The following is a 26644-nucleotide window of genomic DNA, read 5'->3' as shown; positions in this document are numbered from 1 at the left end:
TAAATGATGGAAATAATTTGGCCAAAAATTATGTTCTCCCAACTTGTTAAGCTTTAATTGGAAAAGAATCTTCTTTCTTTATACTTAGAATACAATAATATTAATTTCAAGATTGAAAATAATTGTGTATGATAAACCACAATTGCTATCAACACTAATATATCTCATCTCTAACTTATTTCATCTTTTACATTATATTATTATAAATTTTAAACTTTTAAATTTTATAAAAAATATTAGGTCAGAGGTATGATTAAGATCTTAAAGTTAAGACCCAAATATTATTTAAAAAAGTTGAACCTCAAAAAAATATTTATCTCGAATTATCAAGTTGGATTTTTAAATTAAGAAATTAATAATATATATACATATATTATTTTTTTTATTGTTGATAAAAAAATTGTAAGAAATGTTAAAAGAATATGCAGTATAGGCATGAAAAAAGCTTCAAGTTTTTCCTTTTCATTCTTTCATTGTCCAACCCTCACCATTCCTGGGGTTCCAAAGTGTTATTTCCATCTCTTTTCGCTTCTTACGCTAGGAAAAAGAAGAAATGGTTAGTTCTCTCTCTGTATTATCTTTAGGGTTTTGGGTAATGTCAGAAAATGAATAAGAGAGAACTGAACTAATCTCCCTGCAATTTGATGTTTTCGTGAAAATCTCGAAATCATGGGAATATGAATGCGCTGTGTTCTCTCTTATTTTAAACAGTTTCCGGAAGTTAGTGATTGAATTGAATTCAATGTGGAGTTTGAGTTGAATTCAATGTCGATCTGATCATCAGCATTGAGCAGTGTACAATTTAGGTAATAATAATGTGTTTGGATATTGGGCAACTGTCTATTCGTTTGTCTTTTGGTGAAAAATCTTTTGTTGATATCAACTCCAGTGTTTAATGTGTTAGATCTTTCATAATAACAAAGTGTCCTCTGCTTCCTTCAATTTGCTTCTTATCTGGCTGTAGTTATTTCAAATGCTTCTAGATGATAAAAATGTTAATCCATTTATACATTAGTTGAGATTGTGGTCTTTCACAATAAGTTTGTACTTGAATTTGCAATTAACCGGTTGTGTATTCATATTTTAACTTCAATAATCATTGTTTCCATTTCGTTCAGTTGAAAATGAAGTTTCTTGATTGGTACTTGAAGATTGGGTTTGTATCTGCTTTGGTTGGGGCTTCTATGGAGGTGTTCATGATCAAAACTGGCTTCTGTGTGAGAACTTTCCTTTCTTATTCTCTAACCTCTCTTGCCCTGCATTACCCTTTTCTTGATTTTCCATTCAATGCTCTTGTTGAAGTGGGTTTTTAAAATTTTTAAAAGATTTTTCATTCTGGTTAATATGATATCACCTTTTGAATGAAGAGCTATAAGGTTGGTTTGGTAGTAAAAATGAATGGAGAGTGGGATAGGTCGTGGATTTGAATACTCCTCTAGTAAACATATTAAGGATTAAAAAAGAAAAAGAAATAGATATGGCCCTGAGTTGTCTAGTACTAGCTGATTATTGATTTTGGTTTGCTAGATTAGTATCTTGGATTCTAATGTAGTGATGCTTTTCGTGGAGCATCATGGTCTTCTAATGAAAATGAAATTCGGAAAATATCGTGAACTCTGTTATACACCTCTTTCACATTATTTGTCTTGGCCAAGTTGCCCAATAAACACTTTATTTGGGGTATGTAGAGAATTTAATAATTGTTTTCTAAGGTATTGTTTTCACCGAAGGATTTTGACTTTATAAAAGTCTGATTTTTGTTTCAATTTTTCCTTGCCTTGTATTTGTACAGATGACAAAGTAACTGTTTTGGAGTCAGAAAAGCGTGCTTGGGAGAATTCTCCGGATGCTCAGGCTATTAGAGAAGCTCTCAACCCCTGGAGACATATTGATGCCGAAGAAACAAAAAAGTCCTGACTCAAGTATGAAGCATTTTCTTAAAATCCACTAGTCATTTTTTGAGAACACAAGATTTTTTTGAGAATATACTGGAATAAAATTATAACAATTGGACTAGTTATTCTATTATGAAACTGAATCTGGTATTGTCCATCCAAAAACGTGGATTGCTTGCTACATCTTGTCAGCTAAATCATGGCAACTTTGGGATGACTCAACCTTTAACTTTACCATCTGGCTTAGAATCTTTTATATATTTTATTTGACTTTCGAAGAAGTGTTTAGTGTTTTCTTGGTAATATGATACAATTGTTGGAGAATTTGATAAGAACACAATTTAAAATGGATTTCACATGAATGATCAATGTCCTTAAAGATTTATCTGCAATGTATTGGCAAATTCCTCATAATATAACATGAACATTTCTATATTGAAGAATTGAGAACTAGCAAGAAGAACTCTTTAAAAGAGTTAATATACCCAGGATACAGAAGAAGAGGTAAAAGAGAAGATAAGAAAATGAAATAGGATAAAAAAATAACCTCTCTTCGGAAGAGGATTGGAGCATCTGATGGGTGAAATATCCCATACCTCACGAAGAAAACTTTGCAACAAAATCAAAACCTCCCGTGACTTACGGAAATCGAGATTCTATACCTAGGAGGAAGTCTCGTCTTTTGGAGAAGATAGACAATAGATTTGCAACTTACTATGCAACGTTTATAAAACCTTTTGCTATATAATATTCTGCATATTGTATAAGATAAGATATGAAAAGAATGAAAAAAAGAAAATCTTAGGTGTTATATAAGATATAATATATCATATCAGAATTGATATAGCAAACCGTATGAATCTCTAACCAATATATGACAAACAAAAGAAGGCCATAGCAACTAATATATGAAAAGAAAGACAAGGCCATAATAACCAATATATGAAAAGCAAAAAAGGCCATAGCAACCAATGTATGAAAAGCAAAAAAAAACGTCATACATCTTTTCTATATATTGCTCCTTGTGGAAGTACAGTAATGTTGAACGACTATCAAACGTGGACTTGTCATTTAAATAGGAAGGGATTAAATGTTTATAGGGTGTTATTACATCCTTTTCAACATTGGCTATTTTTGGAGGATATCTCCCAGTCTGAAAGAATGAATGTAGCAGGCCACAACTTCATTCTTGCTTCTAACATACTGTTGGGATGGTGTGCTAAAATCAAATGGTCCTTTCCTCCTGATCTTTTCCATTGCTCTTGAGTTGTCAAATGTTTCACTAACCTTTCCTACAGAGTCTTGTTCCCATTTTTTTTTTTTTATTCTTCTTACCTTTGGAATAGTCGTTATAGCTCAAAGATGAAAAGAATGGTACATATATAATATCAGCTTCACTAGAGTTTTGAACTCTGATTACAGTCCTAACCTTAGGAGCTTGAGGGAATTCTGATGCAAGAATATCCAATGTAAGCCAAAACTCAATACTATGTTGCAAATTCAAACTCCCAGGGTAAACAGGTATATTATTCCTAACATCAGGCCAGACACTATTCTCATTTGGTTTCCAATCCAAGAATCCAAAATGGTGGTAAATCATACATGTAAACCTTGATAACAAGTTCATCATTTTGGTGGCATTTCCCTTCATCATGTTTCACTAGTTTTCTATTCCCAAATGAGGATTCAACATTTTGCTTCGGCATCTAATACTTTGAACCATCTAATGCAGATAAATGCTTTGAGTTGGGTATCAGATTGTACTCCATGGGATTAAGATGATATATGGATTGCATAACAAAGAACCACGACAAGACGAACATAAGTGATGTCATTGTAAAGAAGCAAAACAATGACGTTCTAAAACCAACCTTCAACAAAGAAGGCCCATTTCTCTCAACCATTATTCACCACTATTTCAGCACTTCACACCTCTGTGCCCTCCTCTATTTAACACAATCATAAGCATTGTTAACTGCACAAACACCACAAAGGCAAAGAAGGATGATCATACACATCAATTCAATATGAAACTCGTCAAGTGAATAGTTTTAAGAGCACAATTCACCATTCATTGAAATTATCAACCATATATTCATAGATAAACATTGTGCCATATTTGAAACCCAATTGAAAATTGAAACAAGGAGATCCACGAAGCTTAACATCTACTGCAAATCTCACATTGACTCAAAACAATAACAAGAAGAAAAAAAAAGGAAAGATGTTAGTGTATGTCTTATTTGTAGTTATTATGTCATTATGTGTAGACTAAGAAAGGAATGGAAGAAGAGAGGCATGAATGGGGTCTAAGGGTGAAAACGGGCTTGTAAGCTTTGAACTACACTATTTTGTGTATCTTTTTTATTTTGTTAGTAATAGTAATTGGTGAAACATTACATAATTAAGTTTTCTTCTTCGATTTACCATTAAAATATCGCATTCTATATGATTGAATGGTGTTATGAAATGATGCATCTCATCATGTGGATTTGTTTTGGGTTTGATTACTACTATTTTAAGGGTGTTACTTCCTCTACCACCACATACGGTTCTCTGCACCTTCTCATCCATTTTTGTCCTTGAGTAACATTTAAACAGATGTGAATATACATTAGATTCTTAAATGAATGTCAACATCCGTAGATGGATGGATGTTGATATTCGTTCATTGACATCCGTCAAACCACATGCTAACTCTTCACACACATATAAGACAAACTTAGAAACTTATATGGACCCCTCATTATCCTTCCAAGGACAAACAAACCAGCAAGAACTCCACCGGTCAAGGCTGAAGAGATGAGTGATGCATCTCCTCCAAATCCCATGCTTTGAAACAGAACCGGAGCATAGAAGAGAATGAAATTTATGCCAGTGAGAATCTGAAAGGTGGGCATGAAGATTGCCATCACCAACTCTGGTTTGTACCTTCTTTCAAGGATGTTACGAAATGGATGCTTTATTGAGTTTGCCAACTCGCTTGCATCAACCATATCTTGGAACTCGGCATCAACCTCGTTGGTTCCTCTTATTTTTTTCTAGCAGCTTCCTTCCTTTTTCCATCAATCCTCGTTCAATTAAGTTGTTTGGAGTGTCGGGGAGAAATATCCTTCCCACTGTCATCAATCTGTGTTCTTTAGCATATTTTAAAATATGGGTTTCATACTGTAAGTCTTGCATTATAGAAATAAAAAAGTTAAAAGACATATAAAGAAAATGACCCATAGATACTATGCTTAAGGTTTTGGATTAGTTTGCTTTGGTGATCATTATTTGAGAAAAATATTTTATTTTTACTTTTAATTTCAAAAGTAATACTTCATTATCTTTGTTTCCTGTTTTAAAGAGGTTTGTACAGGAAATTGTAGAAGAATACATATTTTATGGTTTTTTTTTTTTCTTTTTTCACTGTTTCTTACTTAAAGTGACACTTTTTATTATCTAAAAGTGATAACAGAATATGAGAAAAGAAAACTTTTCCTCAAAACAAAACAGAGTTGTTAACATTTTGTAAATATAAATGCTAATGAGGTTGGAAATGATTCCAAGGCACTAAGGCATCCACAACCTATACATGGAGAAAGTTGTTTATCGAGATCCAGTGCATTCAAGATAGTTCAGATTTTATCTTTTTTCTTTGGGATCTTTGGTATTGCAAATGACATATCTTCTACTTTTGATTAATGCTGCAGTGAATAATGAGCTCTTTTTCAGCATAGCAAACCACACCATGACAGTCGTTGAAGCTGATGCTGCATATGTTAAACCCTTCAACTCCAACATCATCGTCATTAGTCCAGGACAAACCACTAACATCGTGTTGAAGACAAAACCTATTGGATAGATAATGGGTATGAATATTAATGGGACGGATATGAATATCTGGTATTTGATCCGTGGATATATTCTAATAATTATAAATAAATTTTATTTAAATATTTTTTAAATTAATTAATAAAAATAAAATTATTAATGAAAAACTGTTAGTATTGAATAATTGTTAAAATTTGTTTTTATATATTGTTATTTTTTATTTAGACATACAAAATCGAATTATTTTTAAAAGATTAAATTTTTTAAAATTTATATTTTAGAACAATTCATTTAAAGATTAGTTAATGGAACTCTCAATTGAGTGTCCATTAAATCTTTGCAATCTATAGAGTCTTCAAAATTTTTAAAAATTTTAATCGAATTTTTATTCTAAAATTTTAGCATAAGTATATGATGTGACAGTTATAGTTATATTATCCTCTAACTCTCTTTATATATTGTCGATATTTTGTCTTAATAGACCATTATGATAAAGATCTCTCTAAAATAAAATATGTGTGCTATTTAACTGAAATTGTTTTAAAGTTAATTATAATTATAAAATAACAAAATATATTATTATAAAATTGTGAAATATTAAAATAAAAATATAAAACAAAAAATTATTAAATTATTAATTATTAAATATAAATTATAAAATTATAAAAGATACAAAGTTATAAAATTATAAAATTATAAGGATATAGAAAAAAAAATTATAACATTATAGAATTGTAAAATTATGAAATATAAAATCATAAAATTATTAAATTATTAAATTATCAAATTGTCAAACCATAAATGTAAAATTATAAAATCATAAAATTATAATTAAACTTATAAAATGATAAAATAACAAAAAAATAAATTATACCATCATAAAATTATAAAAGCTTATATATGTTTCTGTCTCTCAACTATGTGTGTGGTGAAACAATCCTCCCATATCAAACTACCACACACCAAGGTTAATTCGTCAAATATCTATGATCAATACACGATTATTAAACTAAGGATCTCCTGTTATTCTTCACGATATAACCATCATACTCTACTTGAGATTGGAAGTTATTAAGAGTGTTAGAATCATCCTCTAATTCCGAAAGTCCTTACTTCAATACATCACACTATAAAACACGAATAACAATTTCTTTGTATAATCTCTTTCATAACATATTAATTCACACTTCTCGTTTCATTTAAACATCATTATACATATAACACATACATGAGTACTATTATATGTTCCAACTACAAAATAAACACGCACCAAAGTAATTTGCATTAGTCTAAACCAAATCAAGAATTCGAAAGAAATATAGAAAACAAAAAAATAACTCGAAAGAGGATGCACTCAACGATACAGGACCACTGCTTACGGCCCTGCATCCAGAGACCAAACCAAGGCAACTCGAAGACTAGTGCTCAGCTGTACAGAATCACGACTCAGCACCACATGTCTAGAGACCAAAACCCATGCCATTGGAAGGCCAACACTTAGTGCTATATCAATGGCCCTCAATGTCACTTTAAAAACCAGAAGCTTCAAAACTAGATTTGATTGCACTCAACACCTATCCAAATGACTAAGATCGATCCATTTAATTGAACTTAAACATACTAACTCATATTATTAAAGTACTTAAAACTTAAAACAATATATTTAACTTTCCTTACCTTATAGATGACCAAGTCGCTCTAAAAGGCCTAAAGCAGTACCAAATGCACAAGAACCCCTATATGCTCCTACAAATAACGAAAACATGATCAGTACATACCATTAATACCACTGATTAACATAGAGTCTTATAGAAAACTCAAACGTCACATACAACCACAAAGATCTTACATGCAAAAAGGAAAACAAAACTGACCAAAAAAAGAAGCAGAAACCAATTTAGTCTATCAAAGAAACTAATAAGTTAGACCTGAAGATCTCGTTGTGATGATCACTCAGACAGTATTCGATTTTCAAACAGATGAACAAGGAGTGAGAACCCCATAAAGAAGTTAGACAACTCTAAAAAAGTAGTTTATAAAGAGATTACGTGTTTTAAAATAATACGAAATTGTCTAAATTAAAACCATTTAATATTAAAATAATTAAGTCTCACTGTTTTTAAACCATCATTACTTTTAAACTACCATTTTGTGATATTTTACATTCTACACCTATAAATGATGATTATCCTTTTTCGTGTTTAATTTTATCCTATAAACAAATTAAATTGAAAAATATTCTATCAATTTTATCAAACCATTTCTTTAAATTTAATTATTTTATTTATTTAATAAATTTTTAAATTTAATCATTTTTTAATTATAAAAATACCTCCAAAATAAATAAAAATTATTTATAAAAAAATTATAAAAATTATTTATATTCACATTTATAATAGTAATAATAATAGTTGTATTATCATTAAAAAAAAATGAACACACGTTTCCACAAGTTTATAATAAATAAAGAACACACGGATTCCACCTGTGATTTAATCATTTTTTAATTTTTATATTTATAAAAATATTTAATATTTATTTGTTTATTTTTAATTCAATATGATCTTTATATTTTTAAAACAAATTGAATGTAATTTTTTCTATTAGATTAATATTAACACTTCCATTTATTCCTGGGATGGACACAATTAAAAAAAATATTGAATATTTAGGGATTAATCCTATACATATTAGAAAATATTTTATTTAAATTTGGCATATGTATTTCACATGTTAAAAACTAAACACAATTATATTCTTTTAATATTTTTGAAATTATAATATTATATATTATTATATAATTATTTATTAAAATCATTTAACATTAAACTTCTAAATGGTATTTTGACAGGTTTAATAACTGTTCAATTGCTAAATACAGTTCTTAAAAGTGGTATAAACTCTGTATATTATTACAGATGATGAAATAAAAATAATATAAAATGATAATGCCACATAAATACTGCACACCACAGCACCAGCAGGCTGTGAACAAAACAAACAAAACGGTTTCATTCTGCTTCAAAAATCAATAGTCACCTGCAAACTCCTCTTCTTGTTCTTCTTCTTTCTATTGAGAATGGAAGACCAAGGTGGTGGTGGCGGAGGTGGTGGCGGCACGAAACAGACGAATAATTCGTACGTGGACACCTCGAAAGCGGAGAGAGCAGTGTGGCTGATGAAGTGTCCTCCCCTGGTCTCTCGCTGCCTCCGTGCCCCTCCCTCCGACCCCTCTCGCCCCGTTGCCAAGGTCGTTGTCTCTATCGACCCTCTCAACTCCAACGACGACGATTCTCCTCCTCAGGTTCTTCTCCTTTCCTCTATCTACAGATAATGAATGTGTGGATGCCATGCCGTGATCCACATTGTGTGAGTGCAAATGTTGAGACCTAAATTTCAAGGACTCTGTTCTGGTAGGATCAATTTTTCTTGAATTAGTCCTACGGATATCTCATTAATTTGGTATTATATTCCTTTTCAGTTGTTTGTATTAACCAAAGTACGTCGAGGTCTAAAATAATGCATTACTCGATTTAATCTGCTGCCATTGTTTTCGCTGTAAATGATTTTCTTATAAAAATGTAATGGATAAGTTTCTGGTATTGTTCTCCCACAAGGTTTTAAATTACCGTTGATGTTTCATCTGTTTTCGAAATCACATACAAATGTGGCTTCGGTTACATTGCTGCCTCAGACACTAATACAACCTTCATGTGCAACCCAAATCATAGTTGCAAGCTGATTTTGGGAACCTTGCTTTCAATCGGAATTGAAGTTTTATTTAATCTTGGTAGTTTGTGTAATAAATTTATGTATTAAAAATCAATAGAAGTTACTAAGGTGAAGCAATAATTGTTATAGAAGAATAGGACGTTCAAAAGTTTAATCTTTGAGAAATGTGGCAGATGCAGCCACAATTTCAGTCGCATTGCGGTTTCGGTCACTGAAAAACCTTGTCATTGCAGCCAAAATCTTAGTTACAGGTTGATTTATTAAACCTTGGTTTCTATTAGAATTGAATCCTGTTTAACTTTTCTAATTTGCATAATAAAGTTATGTATGAAAAATCAACAGAATTACTAAGGTGAAAAGCTTTTTCTGCTTGGAGAATAACACCGAAAGCCTAGGCGGAAGTTATTCCAAGTTTTGTCCTATATCTTTTTGTTTAGGAAAATGACATGTATATTATACGTGTATTTTGTATCATATGAAAATAGTTACTTTTACTGTAGCTATTAGTGACACTTTTCCCTGTGATTTTTGTCCTTTTAAATTGATTCTTTAGTTAAAATACTCAGTTTACAATGGAGTTGGCTGGAACTGAAGCTGGACATATACCCAGATGTTATGTTATGGATATGTCTAAAGACTTCATTCCCATGTCTGTGTTTTCAGACACACCGCAAGGTAAATAAGTTTCATCTTATGGTGACCATTTACATTGAAAGTTACTTTGGTGGATAGTTAAGCTCACTGTTATTTATATCTCGGTTTGACGTGAAGTAGCTGTGATTGTTTGAACATTCTGAGATGTGTATTACTTTAATATTATCACCTAGTAATTTTATGTCCTTGCCCATGTTCCTCTGTCATTAAAAGATCACCTGCATCATGGTGCTTGTTATTGAAATGAGGGTGTTCCTTCATAAAAGAAAGAAATGAAGCCGATCATTGTTTTTAACTCTCTAGGTTGAAACAAGTGGACCTCATGTGTATAAGCTTTGAATCATATGTTTGAAATAATCAGAGGAGTTTATGATGCATGCACATTCTTTTCTAAATTAGTTATGAATTTGACCTTCCAACATTTGAGCTGATCTGTTATAACAAATCTTTTATGTGGACAGTTGCACTTCATTAAAGTAACAGTTTTAAGGCATATATGTAGAAAACATGTTATCTTAATGTTTTTGATTTGTGTTTCTCTGGTGCTGTTTTTAACAGCTAACAACCATTTAAAATATTTAGTTGCTGGATATTATTGGATTGCAATTCCCTATAAAGCATATTAGGTTTATGCTGTTATCTATGCTTTTGGTTGTGAAAATTCCAAGAATGTTTTTCTTCAATTCTCTTATTATGAGGTTCAGATGTCTCCTTGCTAATGCTTGGGAAGCGGTTATTCTAGGGGGGTTTTGTTGAATATGCCAGAGAGACTGACAAGTTTATTTAGTTAATATGCTGCCCTTCTATATCTTAGTCTACAACTACTACACTACATGATGTTTTATTATCTGCTCTTCTACTTTTTTCTTTCTCTTTTCCCTAAAGATATTTTTATTCTAGACAGTATTGGTTTGATATCTAAAGCATCATTAATCTCCTCTATCAAAGTTAATTTAGCAAAATGTAAATCCACCTGTTGAAATTTCTGTTGTATTTTAGGAAAGATCTCTGTGGAGGGAAAAATACTGAACAAGTTCGACATGAGGCCCCATAATCAAAACCTTGAACTCTATGGGAAACTCTGCCGGGAAAGGACAAACAAGTATATGGTCAAAAGTAGACAGATTCAGGTTTTCTAATGGCTCTAATTCTCCTTATCCATGAGTTAGGCAAACAGTTCCATTATCTTTGACTTCTGCATTCTATTTTCAGGTCATTGACAATGATAGTGGGGCACATATGAGGCCAATGCCAGGGATGATCAGTTTTTCAACTTCTGGGCCCCCTGTAATGGCTTATTCTCCTTCCTGTTACCAATCCTATTCCTCAATGAATTCATGCTAAGAGAATCCCCTTGTTTTGGCATAATGTCAGCTCATCATGATTTTATAACTTACTGATCAAATCACATCTAGCCCCTCCCCCCTTCCCCCCTCTTTTTGGGTTGATAATGAGACAAAAATGAGATATAAGGTGTTGAAGAGGTGGTGTTGAGGACTATTTGTACAGGCTTCTTATGCAATTCAATATATTTTATTAATTTATACTTCAGTTGTAACAGATGTTTGTGTTGGATTAGGAAAAGAAGAAAACTCCTGCTAAAGCAACCGATACAAAGAGAACAAGAAGAGATCGTGGGGAGATGGAAGAAATTGTGTTTAAGCTATTTGAACGGCAATCTAATTGGAGTTTAAGAAACCTCATTCAAGAAACCGACCAACCTGAAGTATGTTTTTTGAGTAGTTTTACTCTTAAAATCTGGCTTTCTTGAATACTTGCACTTTTACAAGCTTAAATCTCAAATCTCTACGCAAAATGAACTGCAACCATAAAAGTTTGTTGCTTTTAATGGATATGCATTTGTAGTGAATGCTCAGACCTGTCCGATATAATAGTTTGTGCAATTGAACTAATCTATACAAGATAGGTTGATAAGTTAATCTGAGTTGTGTAGAGAATTTTTGAGAGATTAAGATTGTATGTCTCTATCATTTATGTTATTTTTATGAGAAGTGATGAAGATAACGATGTATGTTGTACTTTTACTGCTTAGTAGGTATGCCTCTACAAGCCCACACACCATTGAGAAACAATATACTTTCAAATCCAGATTTATTTGTTTATGGTTATTAATTTAGTAGATCCTGTTTAACTCATTTGGTGGATCTTCACATTTTTACAGCAATTTCTGAAAGATATACTAAAAGACCTTTGTGTCTACAACAACAAAGGAACTAATCAAGGAACGTATGAACTGAAGCCTGAATACAGAAAATCTGGAGATTAAGCGACCTTCAAATGATATGTAGCTTACTCATTTCAGTTTCTTCATTATGTTCAAGTTGCAAAATAAAGCAGCATGCATCTTGGTACAGCCTTTTCTGATTCTTCTGCACTTTTTTTGTTTTGCAGATTTTGCTACATCACAATTTATTTGTGTTCCTTAGTGGGAAAGCAGAACTGGATTAATTTTTGAACAATTTACGGTGTTATTGCAAAATTAACAAAAATTACAATGTGAAATTGCTCCGAAACTGGCAAATGGCACTAGAGGTTGATTTGTGCTGTGCATTGAATTCCCTAAACTCTTTCTGAAACATAAATAAGTGTATGCAACTTTGGATACTTGTAAGTCATTGGATGCATTTCTACTACTTCAAAGGTTGTAGATGTTTATAGTCATTAAGTTTACGCAACTTTGGATACATGTAAGTCATCATTGGATGCATTTCTACTGCTCCAAAGGTTGTAGATGTTTATAGTCATTATATTGCACTTACATGTTTTCTTTCTGCATCCCATAAATTTTTAAAATTCTAGTTACACTTGTTGAAATTATAGTTCTGAATAGTGTAATTCGTAGATATTTTGGATTATATAATCCAGAAGTCAAAAATCTTAATTTTATACATTTCAAATTATGTAATATAAAATATAAATTTATTTTATATTTTATATTATAAAATTTTTAATAAAAATTTATATTCTGAATTATATAATTCGTAATATAAATTTAAAAAACAATCCATAATTCAAATATCATTTCAAATTGTAGATCCTCAAAATATAAATTTATATTTTAAAGTATATAATTTGTAATACAAATTAAATTTGTATAATCTGAAATATATTTAAAAAATAATAATACATTGCGGATTATCAATCCAAAATGTAATACTTTTTTTTTTTTATGTAATCTAAATTTTCTTATCCGGAGATTGATTTTATCTTCCTCAGTATATTGTCCCTCCCACTTTAATAGTGAGAAGAGTGTTGATTTTCCGCCATGGCGTTCCTCAATTCTCTCTGATCCCCTTCAGTCGAAGTTGCACTAAAGTCTTCATACTTGCATTTGTTAATTCTCAATCCTTCATACTTTTGAGTTTTGAGCCAAATATAAAAGTGGATCACCATGTGTCATACCTGCTATGATATTTTATTTAAAACGTTTTTTCTAAATGTTTTATTATGTGACATACCTATTATGATTTTTTATTTAAAACGTTTTTTCCTAAATACTTTATTTAAAACACATGTCCAACAACTATTACATGTGATATGTAGTTACTAACTATAAGAAAACTTTTCCAATGTACTTTTCCAATGTGAGCATGACACATGGTCACTCTTACATGGAACGTTTCACACACCTTTGGGTGTCAAGTTAGGTTAAAATTTTTGACCACATAGTCAACCTAAGCTCATGAGTGTCTACTTTAGGTCAACATTGAGCCTTAACCTTTGTTGGCCCAAGTGATCCAAAAACCCTACACTACTTGGTCTAAAATATAAGACCCAAAAATAAATCTTACACTATTTGGTGAGCGTTTCACCTTGCACATCCAAGCATTTCATCCTGCACCTCCAATTTTTGAAAATACCCCTAATTAATAAATGGTTTAAAAGTTTAATATTTTGATTAGTGAGAATTTTTGTGCCCACAATTGACTCCACCTCCATTTTCTTCCAATCAGTAAGCATGCATTGCTGACCTCTACAACCCTTGACCCTGCACTCCTTAACCCTGCATCCCTACACCACCCCTGCACCCTTTCATTCCTGCACCCCATTTCATCTTTATAAAGAAACCCTAAACCTTTGCACCTTTGAAATGCAACTCTTTGATAATATTTTTCTTCTTGAGGTTTTGTACTTTGTAGGTCCTATTTGTGAGTGAGTGTTATTTATATATATTTTAGAAGGATTGTTGAATGTAAGTTGGAGTGCTTCACTTGTGGTGATGTATTGGGGTTCTTCGTATCAGCTCATTGTTTGTCTTCTTGTTGAAGAAGGAGGTTAGTATTTGTTTTTAAATATGTTTGCATCTTGTTGGTTGGATTGATATTGATGATGGGTTGTTAGTATTTTTTGTTAAATTTGTTTGCATCTTCTTGGTTGGATTGATATTGATGTAGGAGAGGTATTTTATTTTTGTTAATATGTTTGCATGAAATGAAAAACCAAAACTAAGAGCCGATGTGCAGATCAGATGAGGATATCCGATTTACAAATCTTCGAATGTGAATATCCGATGTACAAACCCTCGGATGTGGATATCCGATTTACGAATCTTCAGATGTGGATATCCGATACACAATTTTAATATATTTATTCTGGATGTTTACATTAGATACTTTTTATATTAGTTTAAATTTTTTTTAATACTTCTTATATTAGTTTAATTTTTTTTTTATTTTATGTATTAGTTTATAATATATTTTATAATTTGTAATTAATAAAAAATAATTTTATTATTATATTAAAATGAATAAAACTAATTTTGAATAAAAAAACATAAAATGAAATTATCGGATTTGGATTTCCGATGATTATCTATTCGGATGTGAAAGTTCGACAAATATTTATTAATTTATATAAAAATTTAATAATATTTTTATTTAATTATTTTATTAGTTTTTGATTAATTTTAAAATTATATATGATTTTGTATCAGTTTATAATGTAGTTATATAATTTAAAATGAATATAAATTAATTTCTACGATTTATTAAAATTAATAAAACTGATTTTTAAAAAAATACTTAATACGTATCAAATGTCAAGATTCGATGATGAAAACTTCGAATATCAATATTGAATTAGTTGTGCTATTAGAAGCACCATAGGATCTGATTATTCATTATTGAAGATGGAACAATAGATGCATGAGGCATTTATTGATAACAAAATTAGTTATATTATTTACTATTTTATTATTTTATAATTATATTTATGCTTATGTATAATTTTTATGAATTTATAATATAATATGATAATATGTAATTGGTAAAAAATAATTGTTACGAATGTTTCATATTTTTGCATGTTGATTTATTAATATTATTTAAGTATGTTTGTTTTATACAAAAAATTAATAAAAATAATTAACTACGTTTTTATAATTATTAATTTTTGTTAATCAAAAAATGCATTTTAAATATTTAATTTTTATAATCTTTTAGATATAATTTATACGTGATTTTTTATGTTTATGAAATTTTTTAATAATGTTATATAGTTTTAAGTTTATTTAATTTGGTGTTTTTTTTAAATTGATTACATTGTTAACAAATTTATATTAGTTTTATAATTTTATAATGTATAATATAATTATAAATTATAAATTTTTTGTATTATTTTTTTAATATTTTATTATAGGTGATTATAGTCTAAATGGACGAATATTGTTATGGGATGGATTCTGAAATAAATTTTAGCATATTATCAGAATTTTCTTCCTTTATAAATGAGGGTGTTGAGGGAGACCTGACAAATCATTTCACAACAAATGAAATATTTTCCTCTCGTGAAAACTTAATTGAATGGGTAAGAGGGATTGCATATAATCTAGGATTTGTTGTGGTGACTATAAGATTCGATAAAGCTACCGGTCAACCTGGGAGGAAGACGTTTGTGTTGCTAGGATGTGAAAGAGGCAGAAAATATAGAAAATACAAACCCGATGTTCAACCTAGTACATATGGGACCCAAAAATGTGAGTGTCCTTTCCAATTAAGGAGTAAGCCATATGGTAATGGCGATGGATGGGTATTGCAAGTGATTTGTGGATACCACAACCACGATTTAGCATAAACTTTAGTGGGGCATCCTTATGCTGGTAGGTTAAATTCTACTGAACAAGCAATATTTGCTGATATGACTAAAACCCAAGTAAGACCGAAAAATATTTTGTTGACCCTGAAACAAAATAATGATCATAATGTAACTATAATAAAACAAGTTTACCCAGCAAGGTATACATACAAACGCTAATTGAGAGGGTCGAGAACTAAGCTGCAACACTTGATGACGATGTTGAATCGCGACAAGTACAATCATTGGAGTAGATGTGCGAAGGATTCTGAGGTTGTCAGTGACCTCTTTTGGACAAATCTTGATGCAGTCAAGTTATTGAATGCATTTAATGTTATTTTGTTAATGGATTCAATTTATAAAACAAATAAATATCGATTGTCGTTGTTAAAGATTATTAGTATGACATCTACCAGGTTGACCTACTTAGCCACTTTTGCATTCTTATCAAGCGAGTGACAAAATAATTTCACTTGGGCTCTTAAAAAGTTTAGAAACTTATTTTTGACATCTGAGGCCTATCCACAAGTCATTGTCAGCGATAAAGATTTGTCTTTGATGAATTCCATCGACAATGTATTTTCTCAATCATATCGGTTGTTATGTCCCTACCATATTATAAAAAATGTCAAAGTGAAGTGCAAAATGTTACTTAATTGTGTGGAAGCATGGGATGTCGTAATGGAAGCATGGGAGAACGTCATGGATTGTGAAGATGAATCTATATTTGGTGACTGTGTGAATCGCCTTGAATACACTTGTCTTTCATGGCCTTTATTCTTCGAATATGTGAATAATACTTGTATTAAGATGAATCTATATTTGGTGACTGTGTGAATCGCCTTGAATACACATGTCTTTCATGGCCTTTATTCTTCGAATATGTGAATAATACTTGTATTATTCCATACAATACTTACTTTGTAAAGGCATGGACAAACAACGTTATGCATTTAGGGAATACAACAACGAACAGGTATGTTTTAATGTTATATTAGTTTATTTTGTATTTGAATATTTGATAATATTGGTGAATAATTTTTGTCAAGGTTGAGTCAGCTCATTGGAACTTAAAGAAAGTATTGGGAAATAGTATGGTAGATCTTTGTTCTTGCTGGGATGCCATTCATAATGTCATTATGTTGCAACATAATAAGATCAAAGTGTCGTTCGAAAACAGTCTCAATCTTATGAGTGAATCTTATAAAGGCATAAGATACAAAAGACTTGTTGGACGAGTATCCAGATATGTTTTAGGACTAATAGCTGAAGAATTAGAATGAGTAAATGTTATAGGACTCGATAAGGCAAGATGTGGATGCATACTTAGAAGGACCTATGGTGTCTCATGTGCTTGTGAATTAGCACGTTATGCCCCTGGTGTCATTCCTTTGGGTGAATTTCATGTTATGTGGACAAGATTGTCTATTTCAGATTTTGTATCAAATGAATCGCGGCCAGAGTTATCCATAAAACGTGAGCTTGCTATGGTTGGAGAAAAATTTAAGGTTGAGATTGAAGGTAAAGTGATGATTAAAGAAAAGCTACTTGACATTGTTTGTCCTGAAATGACATCTATGATACCTCTATTGCATAAAGTTAAGACAAATGGTGCACAAAAGAAAAAACTTCAGAGAATAGAGAGTTCTACAAAGCACGACCCCTCATATTTTGAGAATGTAAACTGTGAAGCCAATATACAAAGCTGCGACACTTCATCAGGAATGTCACGTCGGAGTCTGGGAGCAAAACTCGGTCGGTCATCATCGGCAGCAGGAATAATGTAAGGATGAGATATCATCCTAACCAAGGAAGGTAACCATCAACACAATCAGATGGGAATCTGCCAATGAACACACCCCTAACCACGTGATCATGATAGTGCAACCAGGCATAATTGGTGACCAGTATGTCTGCATCTGCAACAACGGGTGGGTCTCCGAGGGATAGACTATTGAAACCCAAACTGCCTCAAAACACGCTCATGCAAATTTCGACACAACGTGTCACCAATCCTGATCCATCACGAGAACATACAAACTCTGTAAAAAGGACGAGTCTCCCAATATGACTCATAAGGGTACCAAATGATTAAATCATATGTCAGCGCATCCAAGTGTACCCTGACCTCTAAGAGGGTGGAACCCTGCCTCGGTGACTCCCACTTCGTAGGACACAATTTGCCTTCCATGTACGAAGACACCAGTCGCCTTGTTCCCAATGTAGGGAAGTGCTCATATATCCAACTCTACAAAATAGAAAATTACAAATTATTTCATAATCCACAACGAAAATATTCAACCAAATCAAATTGTAAACTAAATTTGTACCTACAATAGAGTCAAATAACTTGCCATCTATCTTGTTGAAGCCAAGCTGGCATCTCCTACCTACTTATACATATATGCTAGTGCAGCAACGCCCCAGGCATATCAACCACATGCATGTACGTCTCTAAAGAACAAAAGATAAGACATGCGAATGGATGTGCCAGTCTTATAAGCAAATATACTGAACCCAACTAGATGCAACAAGTATGCCCGGCCAATATACTCCCACTACTACTACTCATAGTGCTTAGCGTAGATGTCTCATAGCCAACTCAATCTGACTTTTGCACCGTGAGTTGCATGTAACTCAGCACCAACTCTCCCACCATCCACGCCTAAAAGCTCCACAATGGCGCGTCTACTTTCTTCAAAATCTACATCCTCTAGATGACATAACTGGCCTAACATTGGGAGGTGCAACAACGATGACACATCATCTAAAGTCACGGTCATCTCACCCACGGGGAGATGGAAACTGCTGGTCTCAAAATGAAATTTCTCTACAAATGCCAGCAGTAGACCCTTATCGACATAGTCATAGGAGATGCCCACCAGAGAGACATCAGACCAAAACCATTAACGATGTCTCTAATGCCCTCGTGGCAGGACCCTAATCTATTTAACTTCTTCCTATGGGAGATCAACTTGATCTCCTCCCATTCCTAAACAATAATATTTAATATCAAATTATTTCAACTAAAGAATAATCATTAAAATTAAAGTTTTGCACTTACCCGACCCTGCCATATCGCATAAGCAACGTGGTGAATGTAATGTGTCAATACTGAAGTGTCTAATCGACTTCCAGGAAATTCACCTTCAGCAACATCCTTATGATCCTCCTCCTGCTCAATATCATGCTCCACAAATGCATGATCCTCAACTACATCCTCAACATAAACATCAGACTCAATTGCAACACGTCTTCTACGAACAGAAACAGTGGTGTGAAGATGAACCTCCTCGACTACGAGCTATGTCTATTCTAAATTTTTATTAACATATTATTTAAAATAATTATAACAGAATATTTTAAATAATTAAAACAAAAATAAAAAATAATTAAAATAGAAAAATTAAAATAATTAAAATAGAAAAATTAAAATAGTTAAAATAGAAAAATTAAAATAATTTCATTCAAAGTAAATAAAATTAATTCAAATGTTTATATAAATAAATAATTAATTCAATTATAACAATTTTATTAAAATAAAAATCAAATAACTTCATCCTATTAAAAAATTAAAAAGAAAGTTTAAAATAATTATAACAGAACATTTAAATAAATTAAAACACAAAATTTAAAATTATTATAACAGAATATTTAAAATAATTATAACAGAAAACAATTAATTCAAATATTAATATACATAATAAACTGTTTAAAATAAAACAACTATTTAATAAACTATTTAAAATAAAACAATTAAATAATAAACTACTTAAAATAAAACAATTAAATAATAAGCTATTTCAAATAAAACAATTAAATGATAAACTATTGAAAAAACAATTAAATAATAAAATATTTTAAATAAAACAATTCATTTCAAATAAAAAGAACAAACTATAAAACGAAAAAAAGAAATACAATAAAACCGTAAAACAAAATAAATAGAAAAACGCATTTGGCATGTAAAATTATTATAACAGAATATTTAAAATAATTATAACAGAAAATTTAAAATAATTAAAACATACTATTTAAAATAATTATAACAGAAAATAATTAATTCAAATATTAATATACATAATAAACTATTTAAAATAAAACAAATATATAATAAACTATTTAAAATAAAACAATTAAATGATAAATTATTTAAAATAAAACAATTAAATAATAAAATATTTTAAAAAATTAAATAATAAAATATTTTAAATAAAACAATTCATTTCAAATAAAAGAACAAACTATAAAACAAAAAAAAAATACAATAAAACGGTAAAAAAAAAAAACGCAATAGGCGTGTATTGGATATGTGAAACCGATACAACCTACATCTGATGTTGGCTGTATAGGTTTCTCATATCCGATACATGTCTATCGCGTTTTGGATCACAAAACCATGGATAGATCAACCAAATCAGACAAATTTAAATAATTTCTAATCATCCAATCTATATATCCAGTCTATAAACATGCTATAAACATGCAAAAGCACCAAAGAAAATTTTAAAACCATGAACTAACCTTTGACAATGTTTGAGCAGCCAAAGATGAACGAAAATTAGAGGAAGAAGAAGACGAATGCCTCTGCACTGGGAAACACAACAAAGGAGAAACTAAAATGTTAAAATGAGATCTTGTATTAGTGCGCGTGCAAGACAACAAAGAAAGGAAAATCAAATCCGACAAGAAGAGTCTAGTGTTTCTGTACCTCGGTTGTGAAAAAAAGAAGCTTGCGACGAATGACCGTGATGGTTGTTGTAGTGCGAAAAAAAATATTTTATTGTGTTCTGTGACTGTGTTGTGCTATGTGAGAAAGGAGAGTAAGGCAAGGCTGAGAAAGGAGAGGAAGGATGCTTTGAGAAAGGAGAGAAGGGTAATGGTACTATGAGAAATAGAAGTGGGGTGAAATATGATGCAAAAAGGCACATAAAACCAGACTCTCTGAAATTCAATCTGACTCCTAGGAATCTTTGACCACGTTTAAAAAAAACACTTTTTAAAAATTAAAACACTTTTTAATTAGGGCTAAAATTGAAATTTTATTATAGTTTGGAGATGCAAGATGAAATGCTTGGGAGTGCAGGATGAAACACTCTTATTTGGTCGATAATAAAATACTCAAATAAATTCTAGACTACTAGGCCTAAAATACAAGATCCAAATTATTCCTATTATATTAGAAGCTTCATGATGACTCAAAATAGCCCACAAAAAAGAGTCTAGAAGACCCATCTTTTACATATGACTTCGATTATTTTTTAATGTGTTTGAGCATGACATGAGAGTATGTGATCAGATAGGGTGGTTTGTGTTAAGAGGGACTGAGACCATGGACCATAGATGAGAGTTGTCTACCGCAAATGGATAGGATAGGGAGTTAGAGAGGTTAAATTGCGATTCAAGTGAGTTCCCTTTCACTTGAGTTGTGAAGAGGCATCACAAGATTCTGAAACTGAGGAGGTGAAACTTCTGAAGGCAGAGGTGGAGAGGTTGAAACCGAAGAATACCAAGTTGGCTAACGACCTTCAGAGTCTGCAACATGACTATGTGGACCTCAAATGGGACAATGAAAGAAGCAGGGAAGTGTTTGAGGAGCTGCTAAGAAAGCAAAAGGAGGAAAAGGACGACAACAACATCAAAATTAACCAGAACCTTGTTGCAACTAACACAAAACTGGCCTTGAAATCCTTGGACAATGATATAATTGCGTCATATTAGAGCCACGTGAAACACTTGTTTGATGAGAGAATTGACGAGTTCGAACAACGGGAGAAAGAGACAATGACACAACTAATCAAAGACGCGGGAAGCGATGATTAAGGAAGAAGAGGGTTTCTTTATTGATTAAGTTTTAATTTGGAACAATCGTGACGATAAAACTAGTACTATATTAATTATGTGTTCGGAAATAATTGAGGAAAACTAAGTAACGTTAGTGGTGATTTTTAATTGTCATTTGATGCAATACTATTTGGATTAAAGTAATTAGATAGGAACTAAGACGCATGACAAATATTCAAAATGCTCCAAAAAGCTCAAAGTGGCTTTAGTCATTAAAGGAAGTCACTTTCAATATAATGATTTTTACAACAGAAACACTCGGGCAAAACTTTAAAACTGAGAATTACAAAATAAAACCTTTCAACACCTTAGTAAATTCCATGTCATTGCCAAAACACCCAGTGAAAAAAAAAAAGAAAAAAAAAAGAAACACGTTGCCAAGTTTCAATGCACACATTTAGAAACATAAAAAAGAGAGAAAGTTCACGAGTTGGGTATTTTTTATCTTTACAAATATTTGATCAACAGCCATATGACAACAACCAAAACCACTATACCGATCACTGATAGAAGCATGCACAAGCAGGAGCAACCACCCTTGGTACGTTTGTTCAAAACTGCCAAGTTCTTTTGCACTCGCTGTTTACACATCATAAACTCGAAAGGTCAGTTGCAAGCTACTTCATTTCTACAATATCTCAAATCAAGAGCTAAAACATGGGGGAAAGTTAACAAGTAACTACTTTTTAAGTAAATGCATCAGAAATACGTATATTAACATATGTAAATATCATTCGTTTATTTTCACATACTTTTGCTTTCTATGTCACGTGTCAAATATTAATTTGAAACTTCCAAATTAAAGTGTTCATCATAGGTAAAGGAAATACAAATATATTTGAAAGAAATTTACTAAATATTGTTATGCAAAAACATTTATCTTCTGATAAAAACGTAACACTATGAGCAGAAATCCCCACAAATCTATAATTGACAGTGTATAATAATGAAAGTATCTTTATCCAAATAAGTATGATTTTATAGCTGAACCACCAACACAAAAAAGACTGACCAAATAATATGTGTGCCTGTGTCGTGTATTTGAAAGGAGGTTAAATTGATTCACTTTCAAAATAACAACTTAAAGATAATATACCTATCAGAATGAAGGAATTTATAGACTGAAAAAGATAAGACATAATTGAAGAGAATATCACATGATTCCACCAAATCGTGCATGTTGTAAATCCATGCCATAAATTCAACTTTCTTACGCTTAAAAACAAGTTATGATTCCAAATATAGAAGTTATAGTGAGAGTGTTACCCTCAGCCGAGAATCTGTAACATCTACATGTTCGTCCAAGTCATCCTAGCAAAAGAAGAGAAATGATTAGATTTCAGAACTGATATGAGATGGACTGTAAAAGGAGCAAAGAAAAATAACACTTGGGAAAGAACATACAATGAGTCTGGTGTGTAGATCCAGCTCTTCATTCACTGCCAACGCAATATGTTTAGTACTGATTACAGTCTCCTCCAATTTCTCTAGGCCATCGTCTTGTTCTGCTTGAATAACACATTTGCAAATTAATATAAAAAAAAAAAAAAGCAGACTACAATTCATATTTTTAAATTTTAAACAATTGAAAGTGACCTTTCATAATTTGCCGTTGAAGACCAACTAGTCCACTGTTGTCCAGGCCAACAGTTCTGCTCATTGCATCTGATTTTATTTCTGGCCCAAGCAAACTATCCCTATTTGCAAAGTTTGACATGTTTAATGTTGAAGCCATTTGGTTAACTTTGGTCCTCAAGTTTCCAAGCATATCCTTGCGACGATTCATCTCCTTCTCAGTTCTGTGCATTATTGACAAGGAAACACTTCAATAACAAGCATGCAATTTAACATAAAAGAGATAGTTAAGATCAGAAGGTTTCACAAAACATTTATTTCAAAAATACACAGTATGACATGACTACAACCCAATAGTGTTCCAGGTCACTATGCTCTGCCATAATACCATTGAACTTTTCCCGATCAATATAGGAAATAACTAAACACTCACTTCGCAGGAACCTTTGATAAAAGAGATTGCAAGCTATCAAGCCTGGTCCCTAATATTGTGATCTTCCTTCTTATAGCAGATCCATGCCGCTGGGTTTCGGGTCCAGATGCCGGAAACGAACTCCGTTCAGCAATCATGCCAGTGATATCATCAGCAAGTTTTACAGCTTCATTATATTCCTTCATCCAAGAGTCTGAAGAAGATGCCATTTTCCTGAAAATAAGATGCAAAAAGAAGAAAACCAAACTCAGAACCAAGGTACGGACATTTCTCATTTTATATGATAAATAATCTATAGAAGTCCTATCTTCCTATCGAACAGATTTTACATTGAATGCAGAATATATAATACAAGAAATAAAAAATTATGTAAAATCAATAATTCTGTAAGTTGAGAAATCTTCTAGTGTTTGACTTGATAAATAATTTTCCAGTCTTCACTATTAACGTGAGATAAATTTTGTCAGGCTAGAGAAATTCCTAAAACACAGATTCATAAAGTAGCTATGACACAATGACCCCCACTTATGATAATTTAACATTCCACATCCTACTAACTACTCTGGTGCCTCAAGAACAAGTTACGACGGCCATACGATAGTGCAAGAATATCATGATAATAAAGATACAGACAGATTAAGTCACAATGGTATTCTACATTATTACAGCCATTGATCACTTTGACTTGAATAGACAGCAGTGAAAGTAAATCAAGGTACTTTTTACACGGTGCTTCATGAAGTTACTCCATCCTTCCCCAATAAGTTATGTCAGCCTTCTTACAAAAGAGGAAGAGACTGATCAGTCAAAGTTACCTCTACAAATGAACCAAGTCTCGTTCAAGTGCAGCAAAACATAATGGATCACTCATTATGGGCTAAACTATAGAATCCTTCTGCTTTATGTCAAAAACTAACCATTGCAGCTTTGCCCCCGCTAAAAGTTCCATAACATATTTGAAAATGGAAAAAGGTTTTCCTAATCAAAATAGGAAACTATATGATCAGCTAATGTCATGATGAAGGATCAGAATATGTGTCAACAACATTTTTCTGTATAGACTGAGAACATACGAAGCATGGATACAGACTCAGAAAGAGACATCAACAGTTTCCAAAATATAGGCTACAGCAGCACAAATACACACACTGACCATTATTATGAATTAGTTAAACTGACAATCAAGAGAATATTCAAAATCATCTATTAAAAAGTTGGTCAAATATAACAATCTGCACACATTATTTTCTGATACAAAAATGGATCTAATCCTTCCATCTAAAATCCAAACAGTGAAAAGAGGATCTAATTCGTTTAAGATATTTAACCCCCTTGTATATTACCATCATTGAAAGAGACATCCTCTATGTTAGATTCATCTAAATAAAAATTTAAATAGAGAAGGAGAAACGCAAAATGTAGATTTGAAATAGACGGTTTGTTTGTTTAAAGAAGAAATAGAAACTTACACAATAAGTTTCTTACTTTCTAACTGCTTAAAAAAATCATTACTTCTACCCTCATTCTAACCCTTTATTTTTATAATACAATGGTCTAATAAATAGTTCACATTTAACTATTAAATCAAGAGAAAATGAAGGTGAAAATAAGTAACTCTCATAGACTCACACTTTAAATAACTTCATCACTCAATAATATATCAGTCCAAGAATCTCCACATTCCAAATGTCCAATCCTGATGGATGAGTGAAGGAGGTGTTCATATCTCACATTCAACATATATGACAAAAATAAAACTTAATCAAACTTATGAAGGCGTAGCACTCATAGCCTCAAAATCCCGCACCCTTATGCCAACACCAGGATCAACATAATTCTTACCAAATATGAATCTTGACCAATATCTCGACCCCTTATACCAGCACGCCAGATACACCACAATTGCCGCAAACCTCAACATGAATAAAGGCATAGCACCGGGGGGCGATGCGGGTTCGACGGTCAACGGGCGACACTACAAAATCCACCCCCCCCCCCCCCATCATGCGATATACAGAAAAATCAATCACAAAAACATGTACCGAAATCAGATACAAATCGCTCAATTCAGAGGACCTAGAGCTCAACCAGCAACTCCAAAACAACGCGAACGAAAAACGAAAGTGGAAGAAGATCGCAAAAGGATAATTGAATTGAATTGAAACTTACGCGCTAATGATGGTGAAGAAAGCGACCTTCTGTCTTCTGAATTAGGGTTTGTGAATAAAGAGGAAGGAGGAGTTTTGTTTTGAAGAGAATGATGGATAAAACGTAGTCTTTGAGATCGGCGTAAAGGCAGCACCACCAACCGGCACCGTTTGTCTGAAACAGTCGTCGTTTAAGGTAAGTGGGACGAAAAAAATCGGTTGCTGAGCACAGTCGTTTATGGTGTCCCTTCCCAACCATACGAACAAATAATATATATATATATATATATATATATATATATATAAAAGTTTGCTAATTTAAGTAAATATTAAGTTTTAGGTTAAATAAAAATTCTTATTAAAATAAAAACTAACTTTAAATTCAAAAGTATTTTAACAATTTTAAAATTTAATTTAAAATACAATAAATAAAAAGTATTTATTTATATTCTTAT

General features: G+C 31.7%; 3 protein-coding genes across 5 annotated transcripts; 2 read left to right on the top strand and 1 right to left on the bottom strand.

The window, feature by feature from the left end:
• Positions 1-437: 437 nt before the first annotated feature.
• On the top strand, positions 438-5817 carry LOC106767078. 2 transcript variants are annotated; one of them, XM_014651903.2, is made up of 4 exons: positions 438-556; positions 1119-1215; positions 1793-1922; positions 5591-5817. In XM_014651903.2, exons 1-3 carry the CDS (start codon positions 554-556, stop codon positions 1915-1917), a joined length of 225 nt encoding a protein of 74 aa, XP_014507389.1. In that variant the 5' UTR covers positions 438-553; the 3' UTR covers positions 1918-1922; positions 5591-5817. The 2 variants fall into 2 exon arrangements, with proteins under 2 accessions (XP_014507389.1, XP_014507397.1); XM_014651911.2 differs by lacking the exon at positions 5591-5817 and adding an exon at positions 3628-5584.
• A 2878-nt stretch (positions 5818-8695) lies between these two features.
• On the top strand, positions 8696-12765 carry LOC106765978 (general transcription factor IIF subunit 2). 2 transcript variants are annotated; one of them, XM_022785417.1, is made up of 7 exons: positions 8696-9015; positions 10010-10118; positions 11097-11227; positions 11310-11384; positions 11677-11823; positions 12280-12398; positions 12510-12765. In XM_022785417.1, the coding sequence occupies exons 1-6, from the start codon at positions 8791-8793 to the stop codon at positions 12382-12384; spliced, it is 792 nt and encodes a 263-aa protein (XP_022641138.1). In that variant the 5' UTR covers positions 8696-8790; the 3' UTR covers positions 12385-12398; positions 12510-12765. The 2 variants fall into 2 exon arrangements, with proteins under 2 accessions (XP_022641138.1, XP_014506229.1); XM_014650743.2 differs by having other exon boundaries at positions 12280-12402.
• A 9450-nt stretch (positions 12766-22215) lies between these two features.
• Positions 22216-26442, bottom strand: LOC106766298 (syntaxin-51). Its single transcript, XM_014651061.2, has 6 exons — positions 26212-26442; positions 24043-24255; positions 23631-23833; positions 23439-23539; positions 23301-23345; positions 22216-22613 (listed from the first exon to the last, which is right to left on the bottom strand). Exons 2-6 carry the CDS (start codon positions 24249-24251, stop codon positions 22482-22484), a joined length of 690 nt encoding a protein of 229 aa, XP_014506547.1. The 5' UTR covers positions 24252-24255; positions 26212-26442; the 3' UTR covers positions 22216-22481.
• Between the last annotated feature and the right edge of the window lie 202 nt (positions 26443-26644).

Source organism: Vigna radiata, chromosome 1 (assembly GCF_000741045.1).
Source record: "Vigna radiata var. radiata cultivar VC1973A chromosome 1, Vradiata_ver6, whole genome shotgun sequence".
Classification (NCBI taxonomy): Eukaryota; Viridiplantae; Streptophyta; class Magnoliopsida; order Fabales; family Fabaceae; genus Vigna; species Vigna radiata.
Note: the sequence above shows the minus strand (reverse complement) of the source record. Positions and strands in the feature narration are given on the sequence as shown.

Coding starts and splice junctions, on each gene's coding strand:
- LOC106767078 (XM_014651903.2), top strand. Junction 1,216..1,792: donor CATGATCAAAACTGGCTTCT/GTGTGAGAACTT, acceptor GTATTTGTACAG/ATGACAAAGTAACTGTTTTG.
- LOC106765978 (XM_022785417.1), top strand. CDS start 8,791: ATGGAAGACCAAGGTGGTGGTGGCGGAGGTGGTGGCGGCACGAAACAG. Junction 11,228..11,309: donor TCAAAAGTAGACAGATTCAG/GTTTTCTAATGG, acceptor TTCTATTTTCAG/GTCATTGACAATGATAGTGG. Junction 11,385..11,676: donor TTTCAACTTCTGGGCCCCCT/GTAATGGCTTAT, acceptor GTGTTGGATTAG/GAAAAGAAGAAAACTCCTGC.
- LOC106766298 (XM_014651061.2), bottom strand. CDS start 24,251: ATGGCATCTTCTTCAGACTCTTGGATGAAGGAATATAATGAAGCTGTA. Junction 23,834..24,042: donor TTATCAAAGGTTCCTGCGAA/GTGAGTGTTTAG, acceptor AATAATGCACAG/AACTGAGAAGGAGATGAATC. Junction 23,540..23,630: donor TCAACGGCAAATTATGAAAG/GTCACTTTCAAT, acceptor TTATTCAAGCAG/AACAAGACGATGGCCTAGAG.